We start from the raw sequence: 10,145 nt of genomic DNA on the forward strand, positions 1-10,145 counted from the left end.
CTAATCTCCATAATGATTTCTAAATATACCCCTATCTTGTGAAAACACTGGGATTTCCCATGCTATTTATAGACCCTTCACTTCCGGTGACCAGTACTGCACTGCAAGTCTGCTAACCCCACATGCCATTCTTAGGATTGTGAGCTGACATATGTAGAACCATGCTGATATAGTCCTCTGCAGGTTAAAGTTAAGGTAAAGTCTAGAAAAGCCATTGAATATAGTGAAATTAGCATAGAAGCCTATGGGAAGTGGAATTAGTGGTTTCTAGCCTGTAAGCTGAAAGATTCGGGTCCAACTGAAGTAATATTATACTGAACAAGTTATTGATCGATGTGATCGAGTGAGATAAAGAAAATTTAACACGACGCTGCCGGATATATTTGAACAGCTGCATGATAAAGAAATAGAAAGTACTTTCATAGAACTTTAATCTAACCATTATCTGTAATACATCATAAAAACTGACAACACAGCAATATAAACCAAGTACGGTACGTTTTTGGTCCTTTTTAGTCGCTGCGAGGGAAAGTTCAAGATGAACCATTTGGTTTTGACGTTTCTTTTAGTTCTGGCCACAGCGCAAGGTAAAGTTCTACAATAGAATTTTTTTAGTTATTTTTTTATTATTTCGAAAAAATGCGGCTGTCTTTAAATCGCAATATTTAAAACTAATGTTGATTTGTTTAATCACTTAAATAAAAAATAATATTTTCTGAATAAAGTGAAAAAATCGCAATTACAATTTATGAACGCAATAATTTCTGAATTGTCTGTAGCATGAGAAAACCAAACACGCGTGCTAAATTTAAATGCAATAAAGCATGCCAGACAACAGTATTTTGTTCTGCCTTTTAGAAAGATTTATTGCCCAACCTAATATACTGTTCTGACCTACAGAAAAAAGTTCACTTATTATATATGTGTGCTGTACTTATTATATGACGACCAGTGGCGGGTGCAAAAAGGGGGGGTGGCACGCCCCTTTTAATTGGATTTTTTTTTCATTTTCATGTGTAAAATTGACAAAAATGGTAAATAATGTCCTAGCACCCTACTTTATCTGAGGAACCCGGCTGGTACCCCTCCTTTTCAAAGTTTTGGGATTCGCCCCCGAGGATGTTGTATTGCTGTTGGGTATAAAGTGTTCATAAATTATAAAGGGGCTTTGCTATTTCTTCATAGGTTAAACTGAAATTAAATAATAAGTTTAGATTTTACTGCTTGTCAATTGAATTGAATTTACAGATATAAATATGTAAATCAAAAAAAAAAAAAGAATTGCAGATTGATTTTGCACGTTTGCACGTAAAAATACTGTTTTCGGAAGACGACGTTCACTTCAGAAAAAAGACCTCGTTTCTTTAATAGACCCTTTCCTGTTGACCACGTGATTAAATAGCATGCTTTATATACACCTCGGTGAGGAAAATCATTTTGTTCTTTCATAATCCCTTCCTCGCGGAGGTATATTATATTACGTATGCTCCTCGACTAACCTGCACTTTATACGAAAGGGTCTATTATTCTTTTCTTTGCACAATATCATTAATTACAGAAGATCCATTGAATGAATATATCCATGTCCCTTCGAGATATATTGCACCACTTCCTTCAAACTCAATTTTAAAGGACTCCACAACTCCTGGAAGAATGTCCGTCAATCTGTGTGCAGCCAAGTGCACATTGCTGTTCAGAAGCGGCAACTTTCCGTGCTACGCATTCGAGTATACCCCGGAAAGTAACATGTGCGTTTACACCAACATAACGACTCTGATACTGAACGCTGGTTATCTAAGTCTAAAGGAAAATAAAGCCGTAGATTACTACGAAAGACCAAAAGGTATGGGAACCAATTAGTAACATTACAACTGAACTTTAAGATGCACATAAAATATACATACAACTTCTGGTGAAAATTGATTATTTATCTTTTAATATCGGCTATATCTTTTGTACACGTATCCAATGAACGAACGTAAACTCAATGCAAAAAGCGAAGCTCCAGGGGATTTGAACCATATTGTAGAAAAAAGTTATTTTTAAGCAGAAAAGGAAAAAAAGAGCTTGTATAAATAGCCGATATATATTTTGGAAATTTCAAATTTCGCCAGACAGACGTAAATGTCAATTGTAAAAACTTGTTGTTTGTTATTCTTTACAACTACACGTGTAGATCAAGCACTCCAATACTCGAACAATACATGTTTATACAACACACAAGTATTTGGTAATCATAATAATGAAAAATGGCGGATTGACTGACGGACGAACAGACACATCAAAAGCATCATACCCTCTGTAACTTTTTGCCAGAGGAAATAAATATGTCCAAGAAAAACTCATGTTTAAAAACTAGTAGTACTCATTTACAGGAAAGTTCACGAATCTATTTCACGAGCAGCCAAATACAGCTTTACAAGATGGAGGTAGTTACTACGGTATTAAAAGCAACATCACCACCGACCAATGTGCCCACTTGTGTCTGCTGAGTTCAGATCCGCCATGTCTGTCTTTCTCATACAGCGAGAAAATGAGCACATGCGGCCTTAGCAACAAGTACCATAGCAACAACGCAAAATCCAGTGCATCATTAATATCAACACCTTTGTACAACCACTTCCAGTATTTCACGTGTACGTACAAGTATAAGAAAATTAAACATATTAAAATACACGTAAATCGTATATCTATTTTAATTGTTGAACTTATACCTGTAAAGGAGAGTTGAGGACTAATTTTGTTAAATATGTTCATTTGCACTCTTTAAACATCATTTTGACAAATTACAATATAATAGTAGATACTATCATAATCTTGGTATCTTAACTGTCTGTCGAAAGCTACATCAATTTTGTTTGAGAAAGGGATATTAAGGGAACCAAGATTCGTACGAAAATCAATTGAAAAAAATTTCCAGAGATAACGACCAGACACAGAAAAACAAAAAATTAACATTAAACAATAAAAAGTAAAAACCACATAGAAACAACAGTAAATGGGCAACCCGGACTCCAAAAAAAAAAACAAAAAAACAAAAACAAAAACTGGGAATATGGAACGGAGTTACCAAGTTAGACCGTATTGACGGCTCTGGAACTCTAGGACAAATATGTTATCGATGAAATATTCCAGCTAGATGATTTTTGATAGTTTTTTTTTAGCAAAGTTTGAATAATCTCTGCCAAGTAATACCTATTTTTATCTTCGTGAAATAAAGTTTAACTAGAATATACATACAGGTATTTGAACATGTTTTATTAAAACTTTCAGCATGGGCATGTGATGCAATAATTCCAGCAAACTACACACCAAGAGCATTAGGATCTGTGAGATTTCCATATCAAGCTGTCAGAAATGTCGACTGCTTCATTAAACTAGAGGCCCCTCCTGGACATAGGATTCAAATTACATTTCCTACTATATACTTCGATCACAATATCTGTGTGAATCTTGACCAAGGTTTATTTGTGCACGATGGAGGAACAGATGCATCCCCAGTTATAGGACGTTTTTGTGACTCGAGTAGAAAAGGGGCACTGAATTTTAAAAAATCCAAATCAAATGCTCTCTTTCTAAAGTATAAGTCCGGAGAAGTTCCGATGGCATTTAAGGCAGTATATCAATTCGGTATGAAAGTTTATAAATACAGAATTTTCTCCAAAATATAAACGTTTCTTGTTTTTTTTTCATACGTAAAAAGTACTATGTTAAATGTTTTGCTAAAATTGTATTACGTTCTTAATACACATACCAATCTATTAAAAGTCAAACGGTTACAGTAACTTGGTCTTCATTTTGAAGAATGCCTTCATTTAAGAACCAGTGAATGTTCTTAATTGTTACCCAGTCACATTAGAGCTCATCTTAGCAGGTGCTGAAAACCTAAAATATATTCTTTTGTTTTATGAGTTTTTTACTCATATCCCTTTTGACTACTCTATCATCTCCTTTTACTTGTAATTTATCCATCATTTTAATGGCACATCCAGTGGCGGTTGCAGAGGTTTCTCATCCCCCTTTTCATGGAAAATTTGTCATTTTCATGTGTAAAATTGACGAAAAATGGTACATAATGTCCTAGTAACCTCCTTTTTTTGAGAAAACCTACTGGCGCCCCACTGACATCGATATTTTCGAGTTAGTTTTTTTTTCAAAACATTATTTATAGATAAAATAGCCAAAAAGCCCCCTTTTTCAGTTTTATAGATTTTCTGTTACCTTTGTATCAGTTTGACTTTTCTGTCAATCTATTTCAAATTGTAACCCACAGAAAACCCATGTGACCAGAACAGTTGTAAAAATGGCGCCTCTTGTCATGTGACTAACTCTACTTACATCTGCAACTGTGCACGTGGTTGGTCTGGAAGGTTTTGCGAAGCAAACATCGACGACTGTGTGGTCAATCCCTGTCTTTTTGGCGGGAAATGTATCGACCGATTAAATGGTTATAAGTGTCAATGTCCTAAACAATTTTCTGGAAATAGATGTGACGTTTTTCTTGGAGCTTGCGCAGACAAACCCTGTGGGCATGGCAAATGTCACGTAACTTCGCCTACAAACTACACTTGCAAATGCGATGATGGCTACATCGGAAGAAATTGTGAACACAAACAAGAATATTGTAAACACAACCCATGTTTCCATGGTGAATGTATAGATACCTTCGGTTACTACATATGTAACTGCCATCATGGATTTACCGGAAGAAATTGTCAATACCCGGTAAACTTGTGTCTAACAAATTCATGCCTGAATGGAATTTGTTCATCAGCAAACGGAACTTATTCATGCGCATGCTTACCAGGTTTTACAGGAAGAGATTGTGACGTCATTGTTAACCATTGCGAAGGCATTAACTGTATTCACGGAAAATGTGTAAACGTGAACACCACATTCAGATGTCAATGCAGAGAGGGTTTTACAGGTAAATCTCTCTTTGTCAAATATAAATGTAACGCTTTATAAAAATTCGTAGTACTGTATTATTTTGTGTGTATTTCACTTCTCTTTCTAAAAATCATGTTTAAGATATGACACATGAAGATTTTATTGCATTATCCAATTATTTATTTCACCTAACCTCCATAAATAACAATCTAGGTTTTTGTAAAGTTAGCATCTTTAAGATATTGATAGGTCAAATTTAGTTGAAAAGCACTATGGAAAAATGGCGGGAAATCATTAAAGCACTTTTAAAAAGTCAAAACTATTTATGTCATAGATCTTTCAGGATAACTTTAATAGTTTTTCGGTTGTTTTCTAGATGTATTGAATGTATTTGAGGCAAATTGAGAATTATGCCTCCCATTGCCTGATTATTACACAGAATGGTACTTAAAATGTTACAGGTTTACTTTCTATTCCAGTACATTGATACTTTTTTGTTTTCCATGTCAGGGTATTAAAGGTTACATATTTATACTATTTTGTTTACTTAGAAGATCTTAATACTCAGTTAACATAATTATTTAGAATCTAAAAAATGCAATGTATATCCGATTCACTAAACATCTAACATTTGGCTCTTTTTTTATCTTTATTTCCAAGGAAGTAAATGCGAGACAGAACTTGGTATTAACCCTTGTGAAAAAGCAAACTGTGGACGTGGGTTATGTGAAGCTATGCACTGGAACAGATTGGGATATCGATGCATCTGCCCAAGTGGTTATAGAGGGCAACACTGTGAGGCACGTATTGTTCAGAATACTGGCAAAGGTAAGGATTATTGTAAAATTTCTTTTGTTTTTCTGTAATGGTCTACTGACAAATTTCTTGTTTGCTCCGGGGAGGGTGCCGGGGGCGCAGGATCGAGTCAGGAATTCCACTTCCGGTAGAGAAATTTGTTAACTCTGTACAAACTTTGGACAAAAATAAACAAATTATAGCCTGAACCCCCTTTTTATAAATTTGTGGATCAGAACCCCTTACTTCCTTTTTATAAATTGTTGGATCCATACTTGTAATTTTCGTTTTACAATATATTGATCAAGGTCGTATAACAAGAAAAAAAAATTCATTGAATTTTAATTATTAACTTTTATTTCTATTCATAGACAGGGCACATGATCCATGTGATTTACTTAAATGTCAAAATGGCGGTAGATGCATATCAAACAGTATTGGAGACTCCGTATGTATCTGCAAAGCTCCATACGTCGGCGATTTGTGCCAGACCAGGCTAGGAGATTGCAATTTCAATCCGTGTTCTATAAATGCAACATGCGTTGAAAACCCTTCCGGTCACGTGTGCGTATGTGCTATGGGTTACGAAGGTCCAACCTGCAACAGGAATGTATCACCATGTTCATTGAATCCTTGCAAGAACGGTCATTGCAGGGAGGTAAATACAACAGCAGGTTACAGGTAAAATTCTATTCGTTTTTATTGTACGGATAAGATCAGTCCAAAACTCTCACAAAACTGTCCAATAACTGCCAGAAGAACAGTTCTATGATAGACTTGGAACACTTCTAGAGCCAGCTCTTCTGACAGTGCTAGCAGTATAGCCGGCTCTACATGTAGAACTATTCTCGTACAATCGGCACTGCTAGAACTGTCAAAAGAGCTGGCTCTAGTAGAAGAACTGTCAGAAGAGCTGGCTCTAGTAGCAGAACTGTCAGAGGAGCTGGCTCTAGTAGCAGAACTGTCATAGGAGCTGGCTCTAGTAGCAGAACTGTCATAGGAGCTGGCTCTAGTAGCAGAACTGTCAAAAAAGCTGGCTCTAGTAGCAGAACTGTCATAGGAGCTGGCTCCAGTAGCAGTACTGTCAAAAGAGCTGACTCTAGTAGCAGAACTGTCAGAGGAGCTGGCTCTAGTAACAGAACTGTCAGAGGAGCTGGCTCTAGTAGCAGAACTTTCAAAAGAGCTGGCTCTAGTAGCAGAACTGTCATAGGAGCTGGCTCCAGTAGCAGTACTGTCAAAAGAGCTGACTCTAGTAGCAGAACTGTCAGAGGAGCTGGCTCTAGTAGCAGAACTGTCAGAGGAGCTGGCTCTAGTAGCAGAACTGTCAGAGGAGCTGGCTCTAGAACTGTTCTATTACACTTCTAGAACTATCATAGAACCAACTCTTCTGACAGTTCCACTGAGAGGTTAGAACTGATCTTATCAGTAAAGCAGTATAAATATGTTTTTCCTGCTGCACTCGATGTTTCCTGAAATATGTTTTTCCTCGCTTAGCTAAGCTAGATCTTTAAGAGCAACAAGAGTCTTGAACCTTGTAACCTACCAATAATCACCATTTTCTATATTTGAAGAATAGTTAATAGTAGCTGCATCTAACCTTATACATTCCTCAATATTCCGGTTATAGAAAATCCGAGCCTTATCCAGTCAGATATTTTTTTCTCATCCTCAGGATAATTTTCTTTGCTATAGGTGCGTGCTTTACAACTTAGTTGGTCATAGTAACATTACAATAACCACTGCTTTCCGTCAATTCAACAGTAAGTATATATTGTTTTATTCATTAGTTGTATTAATGTCGAATGTTGTGTGTCAAATATTCAATTGTTGCTGTTGGAATGTGTCATTAATGCTTATGATTTCATTAATAATGCATTAAATCATAAAAGAATTTCACTTCAATATCAAGATCGATATTTTATTTTTTGTGTGTACAGTTAAAAAGCTGATTATTGACTTCGTCAGTTGTATCATTAATAGTAATTTAATGTATCTTTTCGCCTTGTTCTTTCCATGTTCATATCATATTTTCACAGCATTATCTACATATCATTTTTGTATCCCATTTCATCCATATCTATTCTGCCATCATTGTCATAAATCACCATATCATATCCCGATGTTCTCTCTATCGCGCGCGATTTTTTTCCTGGGTAAGTATATCTATTTACCTATAATTCATTTCAAGGAAGTTAATATCTTTTCTTTTTATTGTTTATCAGTACATAATCATAATTTTCACATAAGTTACGATGAAAATGACATCTTGATTTATTGTATCATTTACACAAATTCCATACATACAATAAATACACATACTTAATATATAAGGACAACTAAAAAACAGGTACTTCCTTGGATCTCAGGCTTTCATGTTTTTGGATTTTTTTTCTGGCGCTTCATTTTTTATTTCATTTTCATATAAAAAATTAAACAAAACAAAAAAAAGCTTACTGGTATATTTCATTATTTTGCACAGATCTGCTGCATTGTAGCATAATGGACGCTTCATTATAGTTTTGCTGATATTTTGACGCTTAACAATGGGAAAAGCACGCTGATCACATTTTTGAAATGCCTTCCCTTAATTGGTTTTATGAAAAATTACAGGAGAACAAAGAAATTAACTTTAAATTGCCTACTACGTATTGCATGATACATCGTAGTGGAAATGAATGTATTGCCCTTCATACACAAGAAAAAAATATAGCACATGTTTTATAGATGTTTAATACAATAAAAAAAATATGAATAACACATAACTTTACACCCGTTACAATTTTCTTGAGAAAGATTTTCTTTTTCTCATTTCTACAATTTGATTTTTTTTAAATTGTTTGAAAAAAAGAATTTAGAGTTTTGTTAAGTTAGAGATACTTATTCTTTTTGATGTTTCCACTACATAACTGATATTCAACTTTACACAGAATAAGCTGTAGTTCAAAAAAGGAAGTTATCGTGAGTCATACATATGTAGGTAATTTGGTCTCCCCTTGATTGAGTGACCCTGACCTAAAATGTCTTATGTCACTGATCATCATGACGATTTTAAAGTTTATTATCATTTCATTCGTCAGATAGAAAGTTAAAATCGCTTTGTCAATGGTCCAGTTAACAACATAAGGAGGTTCCTCGGGTGATTGTCATTTATTGACCAATTCTATTCAGTGAAGTTAATTACGATAGTCGCTGTAGAATGAAGTGACCATTTACATTTTTATATGAATATAGATTTTAAAAAAAGGAAACTGCTTACAACAGCGAACTCGTAGAGAAAAGTCAGATAGGTTTCAGTTTATATGGAGAACTTCAGACAAATGACTCGAGTCTGAAGTGTAGTATGGTACCCAAGGCTGATACATAATGTGGTAACACGACAATGAATTATGGCGATACCTTTTAAAAATGAGAAATATGGTCATTTACAAGGATTTTAAACAGTAAGGTAATGTACTACATATTTTAATGCTTTATAAGTTATAAAAAATTTTAAAACATAAATATTCACATATCAACACAATTTTCTAACAACACGAGAGCAATATTGAAATATGCAAATATTTAAACGTTACGAACAGAATCGTATTTTCTAATAACACGAGAGCAATATTGAAATATGCAAATATTTAAACGTTGCGAACAGAATCATATTTTCTAACAACACGAGAGCAATATTGAAATATGCAAATATTTAAACGTTACGAACAGAATCGTATTATATAACATATCATACACGATGATCATACAAACATACAAAATGACAAAAAAAGAATCAGTCAAAATAACAGAAAACTGCGATGATGTTTTACGGATGCGGAGTTCAATATACGTTTACAAATATATATAATTGAATGATTCTATGTTTCCAATTCATTCACTGCTAAATATCGCAATTTCTAAAACTATTTGAATTGTAGCAAAATTTAATTATGCAACCAATATCCTTCGCAACGCAACAAAATCATAAATGTGTAATATATGGTAATACTTTCATACACAAAATACAATGAAAACATACGAAAATTCATAATAAACTTGAGACAGATTAGTCTGACGTTCAAAATAAGTGTAAGTGTTTGTAAGAATCAGGCAAAATGGGACAAATCAGAAACATGCATGTCAAAACCCCACCGAACTGACAATGGAATATATCTATAGGATTCTTTCTCTATTTGAAAAGACAATTATCTGATCTCTGCATCACTGGCTTTGCGCGGAAATTTTTCAATAAATCTTTTTTGACAGAGTTTTCTCTCCTTGAAATGTTCATTTTCAGTGTATTTCAATAGCGTTATAACTCAATGCATCAACATATGAAAAATATTGTCTTTTTCCTTGATTCTGATGGTGCAGATAGTCAAATTACACTATCAAACTGATGTGTTTAACATACCATGTTTCACCGACTGCCAAATTCTTACAGGGACTGACACATAAAAAATTCTCTTTCAGGACCGGAA

The 10,145-nt window shown here is 34.4% G+C and overlaps 1 protein-coding gene across 1 annotated transcript; it reads left to right on the forward strand.

The window, feature by feature from the left end:
* Positions 1 to 488: 488 nt before the first annotated feature.
* On the forward strand, positions 489 to 8,312 carry LOC148597126 (uncharacterized). The gene is made up of 9 exons (XM_088562998.1): positions 489 to 587; positions 1,559 to 1,843; positions 2,376 to 2,636; positions 3,274 to 3,630; positions 4,274 to 4,927; positions 5,551 to 5,718; positions 6,057 to 6,366; positions 7,378 to 7,445; positions 8,296 to 8,312. The coding sequence occupies exons 1-9, from the start codon at positions 539 to 541 to the stop codon at positions 8,310 to 8,312; spliced, it is 2,169 nt and encodes a 722-aa protein (XP_088419124.1). The 5' UTR covers positions 489 to 538.
* Positions 8,313 to 10,145: the final 1,833 nt, after the last annotated feature.

The sequence above is a fragment of the Perna viridis genome, chromosome 15 (assembly GCF_037379345.1).
Source record: "Perna viridis isolate PV_CMFRI_1.1 ecotype Kerala chromosome 15, ASM3737934v1, whole genome shotgun sequence".
Taxonomy (NCBI): domain Eukaryota; kingdom Metazoa; phylum Mollusca; class Bivalvia; order Mytilida; family Mytilidae; genus Perna; species Perna viridis.

Coding starts and splice junctions, on each gene's coding strand:
- LOC148597126 (XM_088562998.1), top strand. CDS start 539: ATGAACCATTTGGTTTTGACGTTTCTTTTAGTTCTGGCCACAGCGCAA. Junction 2,637..3,273: donor CCACTTCCAGTATTTCACGT/GTACGTACAAGT, acceptor TAAAACTTTCAG/CATGGGCATGTGATGCAATA. Junction 4,928..5,550: donor ATGCAGAGAGGGTTTTACAG/GTAAATCTCTCT, acceptor TTTATTTCCAAG/GAAGTAAATGCGAGACAGAA.